At 39.6% G+C, this 26,521-nt stretch overlaps 1 protein-coding gene across 5 annotated transcripts in view; it reads left to right on the top strand.

The window, feature by feature from the left end:
* The window catches only part of BASP1 (brain abundant membrane attached signal protein 1), a 52,840-nt gene extending 47,425 nt beyond the window's left edge, over nucleotides 1-5,415 (top strand). For all 5 annotated transcript variants that reach the window (XM_071555025.1, XM_071555029.1, XM_071555027.1 and 2 more), the window contains exon 2: nucleotides 3,799-5,415. In XM_071555025.1, the coding sequence (XP_071411126.1) occupies nucleotides 3,808-4,539 (732 nt within the window). In that variant the 5' untranslated portion in view covers nucleotides 3,799-3,807 and the 3' untranslated portion in view covers nucleotides 4,540-5,415. The remainder of the gene's footprint in view (nucleotides 1-3,798) is intronic.
* Nucleotides 5,416-26,521: the final 21,106 nt, after the last annotated feature.

The following is a 26,521-nucleotide window of genomic DNA, read 5'->3' as shown; positions in this document are numbered from 1 at the left end:
ACTGAACTCCTCACACTTCACATAAAGGTGAACAGGAACTTGGGAAGTTTGGCCTTGGCACTCAGACTGAGATAACACACAGGTGATATCTGTGTGTTTGTCCTTTCCTGGTGCCCCCTTCTCAGTACTGTGAGTGTGACAGCAAGTACATTCTTGTAATTGTTGGAGTCTTTATGGAACAATGCAAAGAATAGTGAGCAGCCCAAGCAGTAGATAAAGTCTATTACAACTTCCCAGTATTGTTATTTAACTTTGCTCTTCTGAAGCACTGATCTGCCAACTGGTTCATCAAAGTTCCCTGAAAATTACTGATATATTGCAACTTCTTGCATAAAATCTGCTTCTAAACTGTCTCTGTCTAGACATTTTTCTCTCCAGCAATAGGAAGGCACAGACATTAAATGCTGTGCCATTTTATGAGAGGTGCTCAGCACCAAAATTTCAAGGATCTTCCTTTGGGACATGCTTGCTATGAAGAACATTGCCACAGCTGCTAGAGCTAGTTCAAAACCTGTGTGTGTCAATGACACTGAAAATAACTGAAGGCATACTGAGGTTTAGCCTGGGTGGTAAATAGCTTAGGCAAATTTTTTTCCTGTGTCAGTCACAGGGTGAATGCAATGATTTTGAGGTTAGGGAGAGACAGGGGAAGTGGAAGAGGCTGAGCAATGAAGCCAGGGCCTCCAGCCTCACTGGGACAGAAGGGGTATCTCCTTTTTTAAGAGCTCAGTTCTTTGGTGTGGGGGGAGAAAACAGGTCTGTACTCTTGCAAGTGTTAACTTGTAGATTTAACCCTGTATAAATTCATAGCTCAATGACTTTTTGACACTTTTCTGTCTGCTTCACTTGGGGGACCTTTCACTGAGATTCACCTTAATTTAGTTCCAGGCAGGATTATCGTTGCAAGAATATCCAGCACAGTCACAGAGATGTTTAAGAGGCTCGATCCACATGCTGGTCTTCATAACTGGTTGTAGTTTTAGAGTACTTTTTAAGGTCTGCTTTTTGTCTGCTACACCCTGAGACCCTGTGCTGGATGGTTCAGAGCTGTGCTTCAGGCACAGTTAAGGTGAGACAGGAATGAGATCGGCATCTGTTTGAGGAGTGGAGCACATGGTGGCTGTTTCTGGAGAAGGTGATGGGGAGCCAAGGTATGTTATCAGAAGGCTGGGGGGAGGAGGAGGAGGAATGTGTGTAAGTCAGATGTAGAGGGAAAGGGACAATGCAGCATTGTTACCTGGGCTGTGGCCTGGTGACTGCTGTACTTTCACAGGATAGCCTGGCAAAGCTGTTATCATGATGATCTAGGCAGCTTTTTAATAGGGAGATATGAGATCCAGTGTCACAGAGTGAATCTGTTCTGTTCTAAAGGAGTTGAACTATGCTGGAAGTTGGCAGTCCATTTCTAACGTAAATATTTACTAATAGACCATAATGGTCTCTGAATCTTTCCCCATCTTCTGCTCCACTATCTTGAGCCAGCTGGCTGTGATGGGAATTCAGACACTGAGATTTCACAGTATACCCTCAAGCAAAGACAGAGCATGTTTCTTTCCATAGTTTGGGAGTACATTTCTGGTATACATATTTTTCTGCTTATTGAAGGTCTTTTGGCATACACATTCTGTATTCATATGTATATGATATTAAAAGATTTTTGTGCAAGGGAATATAAATTTTGGTCAGTTACTACTATCCAAATCTCAAAAAATACAGAAGTTGCAGCAAATAAAATTAGACTCACAGTACCTGGGCTTTGCTGGAAAACAAATACAGACTTAATTAGGGATTGCAAATTGGGACATACACATGGCTTCAGTATAAATCTCCAATCCTGCTGACTTGCAAAAGCCCTTTCAAAGAATTTGGTTAAACAATAAACATAAACAATAACCTAGTCAACATTTATGGAGCAGTCAAGAAGACTGTAAATTTGTCATATAACAAACTGATGTCTGTAGCCTGCCCTAAAAACGTGATGTCTCTGTCACGAAGGTAGAGATTATGCTGCTCAGCTGTGTCTCTGTGGAAGTTAATCCTTTTATTGCTGTTCCCTGTAGAATTTCAGACAACAAACCAGTGTTTTCAGTAACATCACATCACCATTCCGCAGGGCTGTGAGCTAACGCTTCAACAGGATTTGCAAAGTGTTACTCTTTTTGAAAGCTGAAATCAGAAGGGTCACTGCTGACCATAATATCTCATTTTTGCTCAAGACACATGGATAGTCTGCTGCTGGGCTGCCTGGGGCTTGTGTCTGTGATAACAGAAAATCTACTGAGAGACAGCTAGTTCTTCGTGGTATGTAATATTATTTAATATCCAGCCTTCTATGAGCACTCCTCTGAATTTTTAGTGGTTTGTACTCAGAGTTTTAGCAAGTGTGTGAAAAATATATAGCCTGTAGTTCTGCCTATTTGTGCAAACCAGGAAATTAGAATGATTCAACTCCCTTGGAGAAGTTCTTACATTAAACATCTGAGATGTTATGAACATCTTTTTGAGAAAAGTCACGTTCTATTTTCAAATAGTACAAAAAGTGGAAATAATTTTTCCTTAACCTTTAATTGACCATGAATTATATATTTGCTTTAATACTAGAAATGTATTTTTTCAGCCATTCACAGAGGTTTTCCTGTTCATTAATGATCCAGTATATCTGTGTTTCCTGTTTTAGTAGACAAAGTTTGCTTTGAAGTGCTGTGAAAGATTTTGTATATTCTTAGTTGACACTCCCACATAAAGAGTATATATTCTGATACGACTATAGATATGTTCAACTTCTTTTAAATAACTGAACAGTGGACCTGATTGCTTGTCATGATCGAAAACTATGAGCAGAGTCTACAAAGTATGTCCCCCTCTTTTCCTCACATTTTTAAGGGCATCATGTCACGTGTCATGTGTAAGTTGGTGGTCAGAAGTACCTGTATTTGTTTATTTTGTCTTATGGAGTGCTTGCAGTCTTGCTGTGCTTCAGGCTGCGTGTTGTCCATCCTGCTGTGTGAAAATGCAGGGCTTCAGGAGGGCAGTCTCTTTGGGAGCTGCAGGGCTGAGTGGAACTCTGTGCGTGGCAGCTGCTCCTGCTTATGGACAGCTGGAGGTGGGTGCTGACATCCCACTGGGGGAGGGAGGCACATCCTCCTGGCCTCTTGGAGTCAGACTTCCCCACAGGCTGTATCTACAATAGGAGCTGGCTGTGAGGGTAATGGGCACTGAGATGGAGGGAGTAAACTCAGTCTTCTGCATTAGCCTTCTCACTGACTCTAGGTTTCCTTTGATTTTTCCAAACCTTAGTGAAAAAATGGTTCATAGCCTTTGCTAAAGTGATAGTGGACTTTGTGTTAACAAGATATAAATGCCAAGATTGACAGTAAAATTCATTTTGTGCCCAACCTGAATATAAATATGGGTGTTTTTTCAACTTCTGCCCTTTATCAGGACACAAAAGATTGTGTTGTGTGTTAGCCTTGCGTTATCTTGTTACTTCATCCTTTTCCTCCCTACTGAGCTATAACCAGGGTTAGAGATGTTCAGAGGACTGTTCATAAGGGGATGTATGCAGAAGGGGGTTTGATGACTGAAATGCTGCAGGACTGAGCAGGATATAAGCTCAGTGGCAGTGGAGCTCCAGAACATCAGTGCGTTCAGTTGATAATGTGTTACCAAACATCACGTAGTCTCTTTTTCAGGAGCCAGTGTCAATTTTTCCTTAGCACCTCAGCTGATCTGAATTTGATTCTCTCAGTGATGAATGCTGAGCTTTGAGTAATCACCTCTTTCTTTTTTCTGTTGCAGAGCACCAATATGGGAGGCAAACTGAGCAAGAAGAAGAAGGGATACAGTGTCAATGATGAAAAAGCTAAAGACAAAGATAAGAAGGCTGAAGGAGCAGCAACTGAAGAAGAGGAGACTCAAAAGGAGGCTGAGGATGCCCAGAAAACCACAGAGACCACAGAAGTGAAAGAGAACAACAAGGAGGAGAAGGGTGAAAAGGATACTCAGGTTGTTGCCAATAAGACAGAAGAAAAAGAAGGGGAGAAGGAGAAAACAGTGACCCAGGAAGAAACCCAGAAACCAGAACCTGAGAAGTCAGAGTCTGTTGTTGATGCAAAAGTAGAGCCACAGAAGACCACTGAACAGGCATCCAAGCAAGAGGAGCCGACTGCTGCCTCTGGTCCTGCTGCCAGCAGCGAAGCACCCAAAACTTCTGAGCCTAGCAACGATGCAAAAGCTTCCCAGCCTTCAGAAGCCACAGCTCCCAGCAAAGCAGATGACAAGAGCAAAGAGGAAGGGGAAGCCAAAAAGACTGAGGCTCCCACAACGCCCGCAGCCCAAGAAACTAAAAGTGAAGTGGCCCCAGCTTCAGACTCAAAACCTAGCAGCAACGAGGCTGCGCCTTCTTCCAAGGAGCCCGTGGCAGCGGCAGCGCCCAGTTCGACTGCTAAGGCTTCGGACCCTGCAGCCGCAGCAGAGGAAGCCAAACCTTCTGAAGTTCCAGCCACTAATTCGGATCAAACCATAGCAGTGCAAGATTAAATTGGACAGCCTGTTGAAACAACCACTTAAAACAACCTGTGTCTTTTTTTTTTTTATTTTTTTCAGCTATACTAACTCGTTTCAGATCTGAAATAACAAATATGTATTGCCCAGAAAAGATGGAGAAAAAAAAAGAGAGAAAATGAAAAGGATGTCCCATCAAGTTGGGAGGGAGGGAGGGGGGAGAATCCAAATAGTATTTTTGTGGGGAAATATCTAATATACTTTCTGCCAACTTGACACAAGTCCTGGATTAAAAAGTAAAATAAATGGATGTCTGAAAGTACAGCACATCTTTTGTATCTGAACTGCTGTAAATGCACTACACCAGTGTATCAAAATTTTCTTTTTGTTCTGTAATGGGGTTTGGGAGCGATGCATTTGATTCTGCCCACTAGGTTTGTGCCAAGGCAATCAGATCTTTATGAAAGCAGTATTCTCTGTGGTTTGGTTTTTTTTTTTATTTACAGCCTTTCTTATTTTGATATTTTTTTATGCAATGGATGAATGCCAACTTTCAGACAAAACCCACTTAGCTGTCCACATATTTCTCAATGCCAATCCTCCAATTCTTCCTCTCCAAATATTTTTTGGGAGTAAAAAGCATTCTCATCCTACTTAGCCTACCTAGATTTCTCATGACGAGTTAATGCATGTCCGTGGTTGGGTGCACCTGTAGTTCTGTTTATTGGTCAGTGGAAATGAAAAAGTCTGCGTTCATTGCAGTTCCAGTTTCTCTTCCATTCTGTGTCACAGACACCAACACACACTCATTGGAAAACAAATGAAAAAACAAAATGTACAATGGATGCATTGAAATTATATGTAATTGTATAAATGGTGCAACAGTAATAAAAGTTAAATAATTTAAAAAATATATAAGTGTAAAGACTGATTAAATCTCCACTTTTACTCCTTGAGAACTAGCAAAGGATGTTCTTACACGTAGAGAAGAAGTATTACATCTGGGGCTGTTCACTTTTCTACAAATAATCACACTTTAATAGTGCTCCCAGGTGAGGCTGAAAGAAGTGGCCAGTGAACAGACATCTCATATATATTTTATCTCGGGCAAAGTAGGAATGGTTTTTGTCTGCCTTAACATGAGAAAAAATGCCCTGTTACTGTTTTGAAGAGCCAGAGGCATGCTGACTGGGACTGAGACAGTGGATTTGATAAACTGATCGTTTTAAATGAGGCAATTAAATTTAATCCTAGTCCTATTAAAATATTTCTAATGCTGATACACTTTTTTCTTTTCCCCACTGCTATTGTGTAGATGAACCACAGCTGCCACAGGCCAGTTCTGTGCATTTCAAATATGGATAACCTTGTTTAGCTGAGCAGAGTTTAGCCCAGCATGAACAACATCTTTCACTACTTTTGCCTGTTTGCCCCACTTTTATTCAACAGAACTGCTGAATAATTTCAGATTCTGCTAAATAGTGTCCTTGCTGGATATGAACAACAATTTCAGTGCAAAGCCCCAGGTTCACAAAACTTGTTAAAGCAACATATGTGGCCTGCCCATTAATAAACTCTTAGGCACAGCAGAAGTTATGAAAGAAGTGGGCAGTGGTAAATAGAAACACAGCTGGTACACACACCAAAGGAATGAGCAGGCTTGTATTTAGTAAATAAGGAAAATGCTGTTTTAAAATGATATAAATTATTTCACATACTTTCTCTTCATGCAGTGAGGATGATTCAAGCTACAGTCTTCCATAATACTAATCCTAAACTTTTCAGAAATACAAGCTTCCTGCTGGGGACACTGGTGTACAGTTGTGACCTGGGGAAAGCTTACTAGAATGGGCAGGAGTAGTTCTGTTGGGTTTAGCTCAGATTATTCACTTACATGAATCTTGCACCACCATCAATATTTAGCATTGTTAATGTGAGGGAGTCAATTTTATGCATAACACATCAAAATAAATTCTGACACCATCTGCATCTTTGTGCAGCCAAGTGTTGGGCTTTTCTGCAATTCTATAACAGCCCTTTGCCATCGTTTCCCAGCATAGATGTGTTCTGGAAAGGAAGAGCCTCTGTCCACAACTGTCATAGAGAGGACTCCAGGATAGAGAGGAGGAGAAGGAGTGCAGGCATCCTGTGGTACCTCACAGTAATGTAGCACCGAATCAGCCTGAAGCTGGTGGGACAAAAACTGTGTTGTGCCTTTGGGCTGGAAGTGGCTGACAATGGAAAATAGGTATGTAATGCATTTACTGGGATGGTCTGGGAATGTGCCTACTAACAATATCATACATGTTCACTCTCAATATAATGTTCAAAGTAGCATTTAATCTCTATTTCTAAAACAATCTGACAATTAGCACGTGACTTTTATTCTTCCTTAGCTTTCTTCAGTTGGCATACCTAAAGTTGTTGAGATCTTGGATGCAGTCTTACTTCAGTTCTTTTTGGAATTAAAAATACCCCTGTGCTCCACAGCTGTATCCAAACCCAGCAGCCTTTGCAGCTGCTGACAGCAAACTCTTATTAATCCACATGCTGAGGTTCTCACAACCTGCTTGCTGATGGTAGTTTCTTCCCAGCAGTGTCAAAGGTGTAAAGAAATGTTGCTGGAAATCAATAGCATACTGGCAAATAAATATGCACTTGTGTTTGAGAAACTGAAAGGCAGCACAGCAAATATCGATGCTCTTAAAAGTGTTCAGTATTCTCAAAACATAGAAAAAGGAAAATTGTTATATAATGGTTTATTAATACTTTTATTAATAGAGAGGTCTGTAAAATTGACCTTGTCATAGTTGCTAAAATGCTTAGTGTGTAACTGGTAGGCACTCCAAGGCACTCTGACTGAGGCCATTGCTCTGCAGTGCTGCTGTTCTATAAATACTCATGCAAGGAAAGAAATCATCTCTATTCAAAGCACTTACGAACTGAGTGTATGTGATTAAAAGAAATGGGATGTCTGTTTCTTGCCTGAAGTGCCATGAGAAGAGGTGAGAGCCTCAAGGCCTGCGTTTCTGCAGTCCAGTACCTCACTTCCAAGATTCTCTTTTTGTCTGAGTTATAATCACTCTTTAATATGAGTAAAAGTCTGCTGAGGGTACAGAGCTAACAGGCATGTTAATGTTTGAGTGTAAGCCCATTGCAGATAACCTCAAAGGATCCAAACTTTTCGTGAAAATATGCCAAAGAACAGAGAAATTCATCCCTGGGAAAGAACCTTTTCTGTTGTTTAGAGTCCCTACAGAGAGATGTTTGCAAGGCCTCCCCTTTTTTTTACCCAGGAGACTGTCAAGAATCTGTTTCTTTCCCTTTGACAACAGGAATGTCAGTGCCATTGGCTTTGCTCATACTTTGCTTGTAGTTGCATAGCAAAGAGAACCACAGATGCTGTTAAATTTACAACTATATCTTTTGTTTGTTTTGGGGGTTTTGTTGTTTTTTTTTTGTTATTATGACTTTTGGAGATGGGAAAAGACCTACACTTATGTCAGATTATTTATAATGGAATGTCTTCCTAAGAACAATGCCTACCACTTGCCCTACAGTTGGTTTCTGTAAGCTTACTTCTGTGTCTCTACAGGATAGACACTTCCATGAAGAAACAGTACAATAAAACCTTATAGGATGTGTTGTTCTATGTAACAGCATTTCTAGGCATCTGTCTCACCTAATCATTGCCTTTTCCAGATCAGCATGAACTCCACCTTGGTGCAATTGTACTAAATTAGTGGGTGAATCAAGCCCTCTCTTCATTCAGGAGCTTCTTATCACCACAATGCATTTCTGTGAATTTATTTAATCACACAGGGGAGTGTCTCAAAGAAATACCTGACTTGTGCCAGTGCTGCAGAAACCATTTTCTCACAGTACATTCCTTCAGTACATCCATTGCTATGCTTTCATTATTGTCTCCTTGCACAAAATCCACAGCCTTTGAAGCTCTTAAATATTTTTGAGATGATAATCACTTTTTTGCTGTTTTTATTCAGGGCTATATAATTTTTTCTGCACCAGACTCTTGACATTTATCTTCACTCTGACTTGGTTGACTTTCCACCTTTCATTCAAGTATTCATGTATATAATTTTCACATCCTGTTTTATATTTAACTTTATATTTAACCTCCTCACCATATTTCATGCAACATGAATACATATCAGCTTTTAAGCCATCAGATTTAGAAATCATGGCACTCCAGCCATGGGTAAAACATGACATAAGGAAGAGCAATATATGCATGTTTTCCTTCACTACTGTGATAAAGAGTCTTCTCCAGGACAGGCAGAGCTTTGCTGGCTGCATTTATCATGATGGGATAAAGATCTGGCTACGGAGTTGGAGGTGTGGTTTTTTTGTTGTAGTTTTGTTTTCTTGTGTTTCATTTTGTTAAGGAAGAGAGAAAAGGAGTGGATGTTTCCAAATAAGGCACAAGAGTTGGGACACAGAACATATGGCACAATCCTTTTATTTCCTGGAGACAACATGGTTGTCTGTTAACTGACCACCACAAGGCTACCAAGTCTTTCCAGCTTGTCAAGATATTTGTCTCTCTTTTAGCATATTTACTTGTTTAGGCAACAAATATTCATTCCAGTTTTTACTCCCATGGCTGTTTAAAGTTATTGCATCCACCTTTAGTTTGTCTGTCCTTCACAATGTGTCTGACAACTCTGATAGCCTCTCATTGCATCAGGAGGTTGACTGATCTTCTTGATGTCTTGGCTTAATCAAGATGATTTTTTTGAGAATGTTCAGTCAAGTGAGATGCAGATTTGATTGAGTTACAACTTCTTTTCACTTACTAAGCAGAAATGCAAAGGCTTTACATGATGTTCCTGCTGAGGGTAGAGTAAAACTTCCTATAAGTCCTGTAAGTCTGTGATTTGGAATGTCATCAGATTGCTGCAAGATGCATAGCTTGGTAAATATCACTGTTCATCCAGCTGGCCAGTAATTTTATATTAAGACTTAGTAAAGTTTGACATTCAGTCTCTCTTGAGAATTAAACAAATTGTACTGGGCTCAATACAAAGACACAAATAGAATTGTTCACATTAGGAGAAGGAAATGTAATAGGATTAATTTTTTTTTTAACTCCATTCGGTTCCATCCTGTTCAGAAAACCAGTGTGAAAGAAGAATCTACCCCTAGTTGATCTTTTCACTTTGGGAATGGGGCAACTCTCATAGCAGCCAGACTGTAAATTATCCTAGCCAAAAACTTGTCTTTACAACTTAACAGTTAGTGCTTTAAGCCTTAAACTGACTAGTAGGTATTTTAATCAGAGGCTGTACAGACCCCTGAGAAGCTGGACTGCTGCAGATAGTCAGTGTGGCAGGAAGCCAGCTGTTGATCTTCTGTTCCATCTATTCCAGTGGTTCTCATTTTTATCAGGCATTTCCCTCATTCCTTTTTTTTGGTATCTTCCTGTTGGGTTTAAGTTTATTAATGAGAATAGTGTACTGCAATGACACATATTGATGCTCCTCTAAATCATATTTTTCTGGCTTTGAATTTCTTTTATAGAGTTCTGGCATTACATGCAGGATTCTGGACTGGGTCAGCAAACACTTTCATGTTTACCAAAGAGAATATGAATTGATTTGGTAAAAATAAGAAGCTGAAAAAATAATTATGTTATTGGAAACTGGTGCATGCCTGAAAGAGCAAATCTCTTATTCTGCAATAGTCCAGGATTTTGCAATGGCTCACTGTAAGCTAAGAGACCCTATGGAGATTTCAAGAGATATCACATGACAGTGTGTTGAATTCATTGTTGGTTTAAGCTCTGCTGCACTGTCCAATTATCTGAACTTTTTGAGCTGCACTTCATTTTTTTTATTTTTAAATAAAAGACAGTATTCCCAAGCTAGCATTTTTATTTTCAAAGACAAACTACAGTAGCTTATAATGAGTATATTGCAAAAGAAAATTTCAGTCCTATTAAACCCTGAATAACCTTTCCCAGTAAAAGAAGTTCTAAAACCACCTAGGAATCTTTTCCAGGATTTTATTTAGAATAAATTTTAGATAATTTTCTGGTAGCCAGTTTTTCAAGGACATATTCATAAGATAATACTCTTATAGTATAACAATGTATACTAAATGGAGAATCTAATGGGGTCTGGCCACACATTGCAGGCTGAGTAAACAAAACCTGAAACTTGGCAGTCAGATCACCAGATAGCAAAATTATTGATTCAGGTCCACCAAACTGTATAAATATAATTCATTTGCAGTTACTCCATATAGGTCTGAATGCCAAAATATTAGCAGTAGAATGTCATATTATATTAGGCAGCATTAAATGGTTGGATATGAGTAAATTAAGCTTTTAACCTTTGTGATACCCTAATAACAGATTTGGATTTGAATTGAAGCACTGTATGAATACTAATTGGGAAAGGAATACAAGTTCTGAAATAGCACGTTTAAAGGATTTATTTAATAATTCAGGTAGTCTTTTTTTATGAATGATTCACAGTGTTTCTGGGAGACATGGGAGACAACTTAAGGGTTAGCACATTTCTACATATGCATGTGAAAATTAAATGGAGAATAAAAATTGATGTGAGCAGGGAGGAGTGGAATATACTTTCTAATAGGTATTAAATTTGAATTGTTGCATCATGCTGCACTTAAATATCTTGGGCCTGAATTTTGCCTTTCACCATATTTTGGTGTTCTAGATTAGTTGTGTCAGACACGTGGGACCAGATTTTTCCCTGTGCTACCACTATTTTTCCAGCTATACCTGATCTACTTTTATATAAATTTTTTCAGTTTTTAATCTGCCAAGACCAACATGGCTACATTAGTGGAGATCTGAGTAGATGATGACACAAATGATCAGATGGACTTTAACATCCAGACTGAGATCTGTGATACTGTGTTCTATCTGAGCTTATTACATCTGGCTTTGATGTGTCTATACCCATGGGAGGGACTGTGAAAAGCTGTCAGAGGGTTTTAATGAGGGTTGGGTGCCTCACATCTCATTGCTTTTCTCTTCCACATGCTCAAAAAGTAAAGGTGGCTGACATATTCTAGCATGCTGAGCTGGAGGATGCTTCTCTTGGCTGAAGGGCTGAAAACTCAAGAAAAATATATATGGTTCCTTGGTCAAGATAAGCATAGGATGGAAGAGTTTGAAAGTATGATGACTGGCTTCAAAGAAAAAGTGCTGTTAAACTTCACAGTAGAACCAGGATGACAGAGACACAGGCTGTGCCTGAGCAGAGCAGCACCTTACAAAACAGATCACATTCCAGTGCTGCAGAGGAGGGAGCTGAGTACAAAAATGTACCTACCACAGGAACACCTATTGCTTTTAGGAAAAAGCAAAGCTGGTAGTGATTGCAGGAACATCTAGTTTGACAGAAAGGCATGTCCACTGCTGTGATCATTTTTAAAGAAGGGATAATATTTAAAACCTATTTAAAGAGATTTTTTTGTGTGTGATGCTTATATTTCTGAGACTGATTTTAGATTACAAATGCAAGAAAATATATTTTGGTGTCCTATATAATTTTTTGTAGCATCATAAACAAAATCTTCCTACAGTAGAATGTAGGAGTATAAAAAAAAGCTAAGTATGATGTCAATGAAGTTCAAGCTAGCACCCTGAACACATTCAGTATTTCCAATAAAGATGAGAGCATGGGATGGAAGCTGTGGCAACAGCTTTGCGTGGTGATCAGAGCTCATTTTCAGTGAGTGAAAAGTCCTGTTTTAGTGATGGTGTTATGAGATACTCTCAGATCCAATGGTATGGTCAATCAGATCCAGTTTTAATAAGTTTTAGTCATAATGCTTCACCATAGATATGAATTTTGAAGGGAGACTCTTTTATGTGAATGGCTGTTTCCACTAATTGTATATCTTGTCCAGCTTTCCAATCCCAGACTTAGTTTGATAGCACTGAAAAGTAGAATCAATCTATCTGTTTCAAGTCAGTGGCAGGGTACTTGTAGATAGAAAGGGTAACCAAAAGAGCATTATAAGATCAGAGAATCATCTGGGAAGGACTCAGTCACAGGGGGATGTCAGCAGAAGATTGCAGCCAGCGTGCAAGGCAAGGAGAGTGATTTCCAAGCACTGCTTTAAATGGATATGGAGACAAGACACAGTCTGGGGATCTGGTCTAGATGGCAGGGGTTGCAGAGTAGCCACACTACGCAAAGAGAAAGCAGAGGGATTTTGCCTGCATTTGAAGGCATGGAATCACACACTGCTATTAGTTTTCCTTTCACTCGAGCTCTCCCATGTTGATATTTACTTCCTCCTTCAGGCTAATCTTTCCCTCAAGGATCTCTTTCTTGTTCCCAGTACATGCTTTAGTTAATAGGCAAGATTTTCCTAGGGTGGCCAAAACAATAGTTTAGAAGGAACATGATATATACCATGTGCCTTCCAGAGAGCTCCTGTGCTTCTGGAAAAGCTTCATCTACAACCTCCTCCTTCAAAGCATCTTGTATGAAACAAAGCACATCAGCTCATGTGGTATCTGAAACCACCACATCTTCTAACCTCTTACCATGTAGATTTTCTCCATTGTTTTATCACCATGCAGACACAGGCAGGCGTGTAGTGTTTCAGTAATTTTCTGAAACAGTAATGGTGGTTTTAACCCAGAGAGACCATTTTATGAGCAACTTTTCTGGTAGTCCTGTGTGCTGCCAGGCCTGGATTGACCATGCTGCTGACTTTTAGCTCACAAGGACTCCGTGCATTGGTCTGCAGGTGGGCTGCCTCCCTCTGCCCATCAGCTGCTCCTTTTTCCACCTAGGACATACCTGTACCAGTCTCCTGCTGAAGAGACTTGGCTAGGAGGACAGTAAATTATCAGGGGAGACCATGGAACTGCTTTGAGGGAGCTAAAGGATGGAAAGAAGAAGTATTTGACAAGATTTACATGGATATGGTGGCTTTTCCCTTAGGGCAGGGGAATGGAAAGCCCTAGAAGACTTTGAAAGTCAAAGTTTTTCAAGTTTTCTATGGTTCTCTGATTAGCAAAGATTGTCCCAGTAAGAACTGTTTTTCCTTTATCTGAATGACAGCTACACTATATCTGCTTTCATGGAATAATAATTCACTCTGCATTGCCTTCAGCAAGACTAAGGGCAGTACAAGGTACTCTTAAATGGATTTTTGAAGTGTTTTCTGAGTGCCTGAAATGAAATGTTTCTCTATTTTATTTCACTTTTTTCTCCCACTCTTTTACATTATTTCATTCCAGCCATTCTTTTGTCCACCAAGCCATCAATAGGCAAAGCTCTTTACTTTTTTCTATGTACATCAATCATTCCACAAATTGGCAAGGATCATTTTGCTATTTCAACTGGGGAAAATCATCAGTTTTGCCTTGGGGATATGAATATGTCCAGCAGTGATGAGAATTTTCTAATCTTTGTGTGCTTTATTTAAAAGTGCAATTCCCAGTGGATCATTGGTGAAAAGTGCCACTAACGCCACGAACTCGTAGAATGCTCTCTGTGCAGAATTGGGCCAGGCTTTCTTTCAAGAAGTAATTCTGATGATTTGGCAGAATTGGACTAGCAAATAGTAGTGATGAACTGGATAAAAATGACCTGGAAAATCCCTGCCTCATGTACAGTGCTGACTGCTGAGCAATCATTGCTGTTCTGTGCTTTTCCTTTGTGCTGGCCTGGGCATAGACATGCTAGTACTGAGTTAATTCAGAGCTGGGATAGGTATAGGAGAAACCACAATATTTTGAATTCCCTCTTTTTATCCTGAAGAGAAAATTATTTTATAAGCCTTTCTTTTTTTTTTTTTTTTTTTTTTTTTTTTAGTGGGGAAGGTGCAGCAATATTAGAAACTGAAGCTAAGTCAGACTTTCTTGAGTCCTCATGCATCTCCACACAACCAAGTTTGGGCACTAGAAGCTGTTCAGAAGTGACACAGCCAAATGCACCAGAGTAATAAGGTCTATTTAAAATCCAGGAACTAACAATTTTGAGGATTGTTTCAAACTCTTTCCAGTTGAAAGCTCCATGGGTTCTTCTCCCTCTGTACTCTGTCTTGACTTCTGGCATCTATTAACATTTAAGCCTCAGAGCACAATATCTGCAGAAACTGCTGAGTTTTATATCAAAAGTCTTGGAAACCAACACAGATTCCATGTGTCTTCCTGTCCTTTCTATCTTAGTTTGCAAAAATTCTTCCAAATTTGAGAGGACATAAGGACCAATCTGCATATGTAGCTTCCCACGATTTAGTCAGGAAAATTATGGTGCTGAAACAATCATTAAAGCTATAAAAAAATTAAAGAAAAAAATGAAAATGAAAGTTTGTTCAACTGGAGCACCTGCATATAGGCAAGATGCTTGAGCATATTTTCCATAAGAAAAACTGGAACTGCTGAATAATCAACCATGCCCTTCCAAAAAATCTGGACTGTTTATTCATGGTGGTTCCCCAAGATTTCTCTCACCTGGTATTTGAAAGTAGTGGATGACGTACCCTGTCACCATGTTGATTTTCTCCATTGTTTTATCACTGTGCAGGTACAAGTGGGTGTGAAATGTTTCAGTACTTGCCTGTCTCTATTTATAATACTCCCACGAAGTCCCTAATCTTTATTGAACAACTTTATCTTTTACAAATAAGAAACATGAGTTACTTACAGAGTGTACAATTGGAATCGTCCTAAGAAGTTACTGAGTAACTAAAGGGAGACCACTCTCCTTGAGCCATTGTATCAAGGCAAAACATAGTAATGAAAAGAAGAGTCCTCCTTTTCCTCTTCCTGATGTGGTTAACAAAGATCTAAGAGAGATGAAATCACAGTGTGGTTAGAATTTTTTTTTCCCCCTCTGGAATTAAATTACAATATTTCCAGTTCTCATAATTTTCTTTTAGGGAAATATTCCAAACTTCTCCTGTGTGTAAATTAGTTGGCATTAAAATGATTGCAACTGCTCATAATACTCATTATCTGTACAAAGTGTGCAGAAGAGATGCTATTTTAAAAGATTAGATGGATGGAACTGTAGAATAGGTCCTTGGCAACTTCCACCCCTGAACTAAAAGGTGTATTTGATAAGTTGATTTCACTACAGAAGATAAATGGCAGTGTATATATTCCCATTGCATAAAGCTATTGCAGTGGGCCCAGTCATTTGTGCAGTGAAGTACAGCCAGACAATAAGAGGCACCACTCCTGATAAGGTTGATAACCCAGGCAGTCACAGATACCACTACTCTGTCATGACTTGATGTTTAATAAGATATTTTTCCACCTTGAGGAAAAAACTAACCAATTTTTTCCAAAATTAGTACCCTCAACTTCCTTAGTTTTAAAACAATTGCCTAAGAGTATAATCAGAACAGCTCCCAGGAGATTCTGGGAGCTTGATGCAGGGAGTGGAAAGGTAGGAAGAGAAAATATTTTTATTTTTGTTTATTTCTTATTACACAGTGTTTGGCAGTTTCTTTACTATTATACATTATTTTTAGGAGACCAGTTCTTTTTTTAAGATTTTAGAGCCTGAAGTTTTCTGTAGATATTCTTAAATGCTCTACTCTTAAGGAAGGGAAAAATAACATAGAAGTTTTTAGAAAAGGTCTCAGTCTAAAACGAAGCTTCAATTCAGTCTAAAGCAGTTGCATCTAGCTTGAGCTTCAAGTACCCAGGCCAGTCATGGAGCAGGTAAAGAAACAGTGTGCATTATAGAATGACAGCCTAATTCACTTCATTTTGGAAAGCCAAACTGGAACAGCACAGCTTTGTCCTGGACAAGATATCTATAATGTTCATTATTAACTGCTGTTCTGAAGCCAGACATGTGCTAGTTGCCCATGTAGCCCACTTTTACTCCCACCTCCCCTGTTTGTGACAGTCCAGGGGAGTTCTTGACCTGCAGCCAAACGTCCTAGTCTGGCCAGGCAGTGTTGTCTGAGGGAGAAAAATGTGAATGTGTCTGCTCTGGGGTAACCATTAGTATAGCTGCTGATAAAACAGGGGGAGAAATAATACCAGTAAGATGCAAAGCTTAAAAGCTTATGTTTTCATGTATTTGTAATAATAGCAGCTCTATTAAAGTATCCAAAAGTATAGAGATTTATTAAACCTCTGTGTGCAGTGCTATTCCAGCAGCGTGTTTTGGAAAGCTGCCTTTATACGTAGATGTCTGTACAACACAAACTAATGCTTCACTAAGAAAGAAAATGTTTCAGATTGCCCTGGGATGATGAAGAGGAATCATGTAAATTACAGTAGTATAAACTACTGTCTATTAGTTTAACTTGTCTATGGGAGGGGTAGGTTGCCAGAGAACCACTAGAGAAACAGTCAGTGAGAGGATTTAGAAGCATAGCTAAACTTAAGAAGAGTGGAGGCTTCCTCTGCTTTCTCCTTTTAATTTTCTCTCTGTACTTGTAGAGTCAGCAGTTTTTGGTACTTCTTCCCCTGTAAGGTTTCTGTGATCCTCTGCAGGTGGACAGTGCTGACATATTGTAAGTGTAGAGTCTCTGGTGTGGGACACTCACTTTACTCTTTTAAAATTCTATCAATTATACTATAAAAATGTTATCTACATTTTTTCCACTTGCTTGCCAGCATCCCCCTCTCACCCTTCCACAGGATCTACTGTAGAGATCTGAGAGAGAGTTCTCTCTCTCTTTTTTTTTTTTTTTTTTTTTTTTTGCTACTTTGTAATCTTGGTGAAAAGAACATGATCGATTTTCCTTTGGGGAAAAAAGATCCCAATAATCTGTTATTTTTGTCATGGAGTAAAAGAAGTCACTGAACTTATATGCTCTAATAACCTCTCTAATTTATCTGTGTTTTTCTTAGCAAGCACTGCTTCACATGGTAAAAAAAAAAGAAAAGGAATATCTATTTTAATCCTTTTGTGAATGAAAGTGAAGGAAGTTTTGCTTTGGCTAGTAACAATTCAAGAACAAGGTCCTTGGAGAACAAGGTCTTTGCAAAACAGCAATCAGGTTGTGCACAACACTGCAAGAATTGATTACATCACCACCGATTTTAGTGGCGGGAGAGGGCAAGTTCAAAGTAGTATCAACAGGTGATTTTTCAAATTAAAATATTCTCTGGTTTTTTCTTCGACTTGGAAGAGCCACTGCTGTGTATAAACAGGCAGGCAGAGAGATGAAGGAGGAAAAAACGTTTGAAGAAGGTGACTAACAATGATTTTCATTTTTCTCTTTACAGGACAAACACACTTTGAATCCTTGTTATGGTAAGAGACCAATCTAAAGCCAGTACAGAGACTATGCAGGCACAGAAAGAGAGACTTAAATGCCTTTGAAGGGAAATTCAGTACCTTCATCTTTCACCTACAGCTCACTGTGCAAATAGAGACGTTTTTGTCACAACTTTTCTTCCTTTTTTCTTTCTTTTTTTCTGCCTTTTTTTTCTAATTTTTTTCTGCCACTATGCTTTAGGTGTGGAAAACAATTCATAACTCATTTGTCACTCAGAATAAACACAGTCCTTCACATCTGCATTTGTAAACATGTAAGAAAGACTTCTCATACAAACAACTGGTAAATATTTGAGTCCTTCCCTTGTGAGGGTGGTCCATCCACTCCAGTCAGTCAAGGTATTTTAGGGGAAGCAGTGTTTGGATGTCAAGATCTGTGCCAATACAGGACTGCCCCAGCAGCTAATACTGGCTGCCATAGGCGTGTGCCCTGCAAGGGCAATTCCCATTTCCCCAGGCAGCTGAGGTTTGGGTGTAGCCTTGGGAGCAGCCAGGCTAAGGCAGCTATGGGCAATGGCTTTAGCTGTGCCTCCCTTCTTCCTGAATGGTTACAGGGCCTACAGGTCCCTTAGTCCCTATGGTCAGTCTCTGGCTGGATTTGAAAGACATGCCCTGCCATGTACTCTGATGGGCTAGTGGCTGTGGAATCACAGAATATGCTGAGTTGGAAGGGACCCACAAGGACCATCGAGTCCAAGTCCTGGCCTTCCCTCATTCCCAAGAGTCACATCGTGTGCCGGAGAGTATTGTCCAAACACTTCTCGAACTCAGGCTTGGTGTTGTGACAACTTCTAGAGGAAGTCTGTTCCAGCATCCAACCACCCTCTGGGTGAAGAACCTCTTTCTATCATCCAACCAAAACCTCCCCTGACAGAACTTCAGGCCATTCCTTTGGGTTCTGTCACTGACCACCACAGAAAAGCAATCAGTGCCTGCCCCTCCTCTTCCCCTCCCGAGGAAGTTGTAACTGCAATGAGGTCTCCCCTCAGCCTCCTCTTCTCCAGGCTGAACAGACCATGTCCTCAGCCACTCCAAGTGATAGATTTAAGTTGTGGTTAAATTTTGTGCTGATCCCATTGGCATGTATATGTTATGACCCAAGATGTTCGAGAAGTTCAGGTTCCTTCCAATACCTTCTTGAGCTCCCCATCTCTGCCATCTAAACATCAAGTACCCTTCCAACAGCTTTAATGAGAAGACAGCAGGAAAGAGGCTCTTTGAAAATTCACGGACCACAAAAAAAGAAATTGAATCTATTATTTTAATACCACAGATGCTTTTTAAAATTGAATTCCTGTTACTCAGTTTCATATTCAGCTGATTGATTCTCTAGTTGCATTGGACCAATTAGATTTCGGAACTTCCTAAGATTTTAGCCCCAGTTTTTATATTCAATGAAGCTGCCACAAAACTATCACAGTTCCCAGAAACCACAGCTCTCCTCTGCCGTATTTAGCTTAGCTTGTCACATTGTATATAAAGCACATTTATTTATCTTCAAGAACTATTTTAGAAGGAATTTATTAGTGTTACTAAGTTGCTTCAAACAGTGAAGCCAAGGTGAAAGTGTGGTGTGTACTTGTATTTACTAATTAACACAATGGTGCTCATATAAACCTCAAAGTCTGAGCTACACTTTGATTAACTGTGATCTCCCTTTTAAGATGAATGTCTGATGCATTGTGCACTTGGAAGATTTATTTGTGCAAGTTGACTTTTGTGTTCTGGTACTGGTGGTGTACACAACAAAGAAGTATTTTTAATAAAGGAGCATGTTGAAAAGTGGATGTCCACGTTTGCTGGTAAAAGGCTGGAGGGAGAAGTAAGTATAGAAAGCTGTAACATCTGAAGTACTCTAGAAGATACCAGTAGAAAAAAAGGAATTTTATGTCTATGGAAAATTGAATATTTAGAAATTTGATTTTAATCTGAGATGACAATATTTGTATTTCAAAATTTCCAACAGAATGTAAAATTATTGAAGTTGCAATTCTGAAAAAGAAAAACATTTTATTAAGTATTTAGACCACTGCAATACTGTGATTATGTACAATAATGTGTTTGCATTCCGTGTTTATACATGTATATAGCATTTGTAATGAATATCCTGAATACTTGTATAAAAATACTGATCTAACCTCAAAATTATAAAGTTGCAATGGCATTTATCAGACCTAAAATTATATATTAGACCTAAACTATTTACTTTTATGTTTCTCATAAGAGGAAATGAATGGTTTTGAAATGATTCAGTTTTGACCAGAGTGCTTTTAAAGCAATGATAAAAAACTTTTCTGGCCTTTCAGGGAGGCCTTACATTTTTATATTTTTCTGTTAAGAGGACACAGTGTAAAAAAACTAGAGAGCACAAGTCAGAGCAAGAACTGAAGTTTGGCAGGACAAGTGCTGAACTTCACACACACAATACCTCCCAGGAATAGGCTGAGAGCCCACTGAAGTCAATGGGAATTTTTGACTGGCTGCAATGTGCTTTGGATCAGATCCAAAAGGGCTCTGTTCAGCAAAATATTTAGATGGATTTTACTTCAGGCATGAGCTTAATGAGACTTTAGCAGGTACTTAAAAGTCAGGCACACTAGTGATTTCTTTGAATGCACACTTGAATTTTTTGAATTTACTGAGATCTCTACCATGTGAATGGCTGCAAAGTAAAAAAAAGAAAAGTCTTGAAGCAGTGGTCTTTAATTGTCTAAATACGCAGAGAAAAGAAAGTTCAAGAGGAGATGCTTGGCTTCACTTCTCAAAAGAACCACAAAAAATACAACCATTTCAGAATGGGAAGTGAGAAAAAGCAGACGTTATAACCATGGGATTTTCCAAGTTTTAAATATGCGGCCAAATTTCTCTCTGGTAGGACTGAAAGATCAAAGCCAAAGAAGGTATAAATTGGCATATCAGTCACTAAGATTAAAGGTTTTATTCATAATGTCTCTGCCCCAGATGTAGAGAGAAATGTAAAACAGCATTTAATAAAACCTTTGGTTTCTGGATTGCAGTCACTTCAATGCCAAAGCCCACTTCACCTCCAGGAGATCTATTTGAAAGTGAGAAATAGGATATAGTTGCATTTTAAAAATAGTAGGAGAACTGCTTATATATCTATAGAAATTAAAATGAAGTTTAAAATTCAGGTCTGCAGATTTCAGCAGCTAGAAGCTCTTGAAATAAGATTGAAATGTTCTGACATTAAAAAAAATATATTGGGGTCTGTGCAGAGAAAAGTAGGTATGAAGTTGATAGTAAGTCAAGATGGACTAGACTCTAAATCTGAAATCTGGATCTAAACAGGTTTCAGAATTCAAACCTCATTGTGTATACTGAAATCTGAAGTCATAGAATTTGAGTACGTTTGGATTTGAATTAAGCCCTAGAAGTGATATTTCTGTTAGTTATTAGCAAGGGTGATCATGTCTCTCAGTAAATCGGGACCCTTAAATCAGGATCTTGTAGTTCTGGTTTTATGTCAGCCATTTCACAGTGATTTGTTTCTATGGACCTGTTTTACTGTTCTGATGCAGACATGCTTATTATGCAGTGAAAACATGTTCACAAATACGTGCTAGGTTTTCTTATACCACGTTAGAGTTCTGTAAGTGTAGTCACCACTTTAACATCCTGATCATCTAGTAACCAAAATATTTGTACAGTTTTATCACAGCACTCAAAATGAATCACTGGGCACCTCCGGGGGATGCTTCCAACAGATGCACTGTCATTTTCTGTAATGACAATCCAGCTGTATGAAACCTGAGAAACAATAAACCCCTAATGAGGGTAATCGGAAAGACCAGCCCTTGCAGAACCGTGTCCTGAGGTTGGGTGACTAATGTAAAAGCAATCCAGGCTGATCATGAGACAAAGTTTTTTGTAGCCACATCAGCTTTCCAGCATTTGCTGCAGCTCCCAAGTCTGACTTGTGCTCATTGTGTTTTTTTGTCAGATTTATTAAGGCATTGTTCTGGGTTTTAAATTACAGCCCTTGGAAGTCATGTTCATACAGATCTCCTGTGGCGGGCAGCAGAGAAGTCTGAGGAGCAGAAATAAAGGCATGCACGGTCTCTGCTCTCTGCAGGATATTGCTTGCTTAAAACAACTCCATTTTAAGATTAAAACTTTCTATGAAGTTATCTGGTTTCTCCCTTTCACTTTGTGTTTCACAAGCCTGTACTGCAGTTCTGGCTAATGTCTTCTACTCCCAGGAAGCAACCTGCCAGACCGCTGTGGGGATTGAGACATTCCTTCAGGCTGGGTTTTAGCCCTGCTTGCTTTTACCTCAAACTATTTCCTAAACTTGTACATTCTTATTGAATGTTTAGCTCTAATGCAGGAGCTGAGCTATCTACCTAAAGGATTCCAAATCAAGAATTTTAATAAGGTTGATTAAATCAGATTGCATTTAGAAAGGGCACTGGATCTTACTTCATGTTCCTGAGTTTAACATGACAGTTTAAGACATGACTGGCTTTATACGCTCATACTTTCTCTCAGCTTTGTCCTTTGTCCTTTTTTCCTGCCTTTGGTAGCAAGGGAAGCATGACTGTGTTGGTGATTTTACTGCTCTAAATCACAATCCTGTGTTTTTAAGTTGCTGAGACAGTTGTGTTTAGAGTATGAAACTGGGAAAGCATAGGAATGAATTCATAACTCCCCTGCTGTTCCTTTTCTGGGGAACCACAGTGACTTATGCTGCTACAGATGAATCACCACTGCTTGAAGTTTAGAACCCTTTGCATTATATTTATTTAAAGAGCTGAAAAAAAATAAGGATATCAATAGTTCCCTCAGGAAAAAAAATTGCAAGTAATAATAAATACCCAATATAATAAATAATAAATATATAATAAATAACCTTAGGTCATACACATAAATACAAACTTAGTAGAATTTCTGCTCCAGATCAAGGGTAAGTGACATATGGACATTTATACAGAAAACAAAATAATTTGCACATCTATTGGTGATACATGATGACTTGGACATAACTAGGGCAGCTACTTCTCTGTCCTTCATGTGCAAGAGATCACAGCAACTACTGTCTCACGGCGCAGTGACTGAAGCCACTGCACGCACCTCTCATCTGTATCTGGGCTTTGCAGAACAACCTCATAGCACCAGAACAGGCACATGAGAAGGTTCCTTACCCTGTGTGAAAGGAGAAAGGGGATTTTCATCTCTGCAACCACAGAGAGGCAAATTTTGAAAGGATGGCAGTTACTAGTAGTACTTACTAATGCTTTCTTTAATGAATGGATGAATAATGGTCAAAGAAAATCAGAAGACGAAGCAGCATTCATAGCTCAGTGGATGTCTGGGTCTGTTTCAGAGTCATTATGCTGGACTTCCTCATCCCACAGAAATGTGACTTGGAAACCTTACCAAACCTCCTAATTGGAACACTTTTTGGAAATAATGCTTCACTGGGTACATCATAGAAAGAAGGAATGAGGAGGCTCTCAGTGACAGCTCTTCTCAAGATAGCTTTTACTGAGTTTTTACCCATTTCATTGGCTCAGAAACAAGAGGTAAAGGAAAGTTTTCAGTCTACTAGAGGCAGACTTTTTGTGATCAAGCAATTTTCATTTCACATGCTAAGCTTAAGATGTAAGAGATGCCACTGTTACAAATACTGTTGTTTTTAATTTAGTGACTTGTTTTTAATTTAGTGACTAAACCTGTGTTTGTTCTTCTCTGGTCCATCTGTAGATTAAGACATTTGACCCAAATATCTGTGAGTGGTAGCTTCTAGGGCTTAGGCTTTGTCTATGAAAATAATATTTGGATCTGAAATAGAGGACTAAAGTCTGTATTTGGCTTAGGTAACATCAACCAATCACAGAAAAGCCATTCCTAAATAGTTGAAGTGTCTGAGACATTATTTTGTCTGGTCTATGACATCTGAGGGCACTGTTAGCACTGATTGTCCCTGCCCAGCCTGCCACAGGACTTAACTCATGCTCCTAATGGCCCAAGGGCCCCATTTCAGCTCCTTCCTGAGCTGTGTCAGAGGTGGCCGTTTTGAAGTGTTTAGATTTCATGAGGTGATCGCTAACCTGTCTCAGCTCATTCACCAGCATTTATTAGATGATCACTAGACCATTGATAGGACCTCTGTCTGACACCAGCCCAGTGTTTCTCTGGTGCCACATGCTGGTTTCCTCTCATCAAGGACAAGGCCAGTATTGTAATCACCACCAGGTCTTGGCTTGTTCCCCTCTCTCTGCTCCCAGAAGGTCTTGCTTTTTACTCACCCAAAGCCAGGTGGTTTCACGGAGTTCTCTGTGCTTAATGATATTCTCCATTAGTCTATTGGATTTGCACGGCCAGATCTTGGTAGCAAGGGGACTAGAGGTTTAGTTTCTGTGAGAAGCTGCCAGAGTCTTTCCCCATGTCAGACAGAAGCCATGCCAGCCAGCTCCAGCACGGACCTGCTCCTTACCAAGGCTGAGCCAATCAGCAATGGTAGTAGCACCTCAGTAACAACATATTTAAGAGGGAAAAATCGTTATTATGAAGAACAAATTACAGTCAGAGGAGAGAGGATTAAGAACATGTGAGAGGGTCGACACACCAAAGACAGTCAAGAAGAAGTGGAAGAATGTGCTCTGGGTGCCATAGCTGAGATTCTCCTGCAGCCCACGGTGAAGACCATGGTGAAGCAGCTGTCCTCCTGCATCCCATGAAGGTCCACAGAGGTGCAAACTTCCATCTGCAGCATATGGAGGAGACCCATGCCAGAGCAGGGGGATGCCTGAAAGAAGGCTGTGATCCTGTGAGAAGCCTGGGCTGGAGCAAGGTCCTGGCAGGGACCTGAAGACCCATGGAGAGAGAAGCCCATGCTGGTGCAGGCTTACTGGTAGGACTTGCAACCCCCTGAGGGACCCGTGCTGAAGCAGTTCATGAAGAACTGTCTACCATGGGAGGGACTCCACACTGGAGGGGAAGGACACCTCTTTGTGAGCGAGGAGCAATGGCAGAAATAACCTGTGATGAACCGACTGTAACCCCCATTCCCCATCTCTCTGCCACTGGAGTGGAGGAGGTAGGGCCCAGAAAGAAAGGAGGGATGGGGGGGAAGGTGTTTTTAAGATTTGTTTTACTTCTTATCATCCTGCTCTGATTTTGATTAGTAATAAATTCAATTAATTTCTCCAAGTCAAGTCAGTTTTGCTGTGTTGATAATCAGTGAGTGATCTCTCCCTGTCCTTGTCTGAACTCGTGAGCCTTTTGCTGTATTTTCTCTCCTCTGTCCAGTTGCAGAAGTGGAAGATGGAGTGGCTTTGATGGGTATCTGGCATCCTGCCTGGGTTAAACCACCAGAATCAGTTTCCACTAAAGTAAGTGGGCATAGTGTTGAGGTTTTGGTAAGATCATCTCTATGATTAAGAGAGGAAAGGAATAGATTGTGTTTAATTCCACATGACTCACTGATACTTGTACCTTTTTAACTCAAGAAGAAAGCAGAAACAAGTGCAGAGTGAGATCCCAAAAGATGATTGTGAGTTTAAGACATATAATTTCACATTAAACACAGAACCTGTATCTATAAAATCACATTTTAGCGTGTTTTCCAAGCACAAGATTATCTTTCCTTGTTATGACCATACTGCATTACCCTTTCACAATCTGAAACCAGCTTCAAAATATCTCAGGAATTTTGCACACATTTGGTGTGTAGCTTTGGAAGGCACTTCCCTGCTCTCAGATGAGGTTATAATGCAACCAAGAAAAAGCACATGTGTAAGAAAAGAGACAAAACCAACTGTATTTCAAATAAAAACTTTGAAAAACAATCACTCTGTAAGCTCTATAGCAACACTTACATGAAAACTGAGAAAAAATGCTTTCAGATTTTTCTTTCAGCACACTTAACAACATGGTTAAATATGGGATTGCCAAAACTAAATGAAGGAATCTTAACAGCACTTATCTCACAAGGAACAGCTTGAAATTCACAACACCTGGAGACTGTGGTTTTCATGCTGTTTTGTAAATGACACCATGGGAAAGTGCTAAGTTACCTTTTAGAAATGCAACTGTGATAATGAACTATTTAGAAATACTTTGAAAAAATGTTATCACCAGAAAGTGACTGGTTAATCAATGGGCACTTTGGTTTTTTTCAGAATTGTAAAACTTGGGATATTCCTGTGCTGCAGTCACAACACCAGCTGCTCTCCAACAGTTTAACATCCTGGGTAGCACTAGAACTCTAGAGCTTGGATCAATCTACCAGTAGCCCAGCTGCAGGCTAACTGTCCTTACTTTTTTGACAGGTCAATTATCCAGCCTGGTGTTGCCTTGGTCTGCTTATTACCTGCCCCTAAACTGCTGAATTTAAACTTTACTTCTCTGTCCCAATCATTTTGTGGCTGCAGTCCTTGCTGTCCTTGGCCTAAATTTGGCTCTCAAATGTGCAAGTACAACTCTACAATACATTAGCTGAAATCAATTAAGTCTCTCTCAATTTATGGCAACTGAAAGCTGAATTTAACCAATAAACTCTGCTGACCCTCTAAATGCCTGTATCAAAGGCAGTGCAGCTGTTCTCCTTTGAGCCAGCAGAGAATTTATCTATGTATCAGAAAATCAATTAAGTGAAGCTTTCAAATAAGCAGAGCTAACCTTCATCTTGACAAGCACATGGAAACATGCATCGACACTATTATAATAATAATGAAAAAGTATGCAAGTGGGTCTGAAGCTACATCTGTTTCCTATATACACTATTACTT

Source organism: Pithys albifrons, chromosome 4 (genome assembly GCF_047495875.1).
Source record: "Pithys albifrons albifrons isolate INPA30051 chromosome 4, PitAlb_v1, whole genome shotgun sequence".
Classification (NCBI taxonomy): domain Eukaryota; kingdom Metazoa; phylum Chordata; class Aves; order Passeriformes; family Thamnophilidae; genus Pithys; species Pithys albifrons.
The sequence above is the reverse complement of the archived record's forward strand: the minus strand, read 5'-3'. Positions and strand labels throughout refer to the sequence as shown.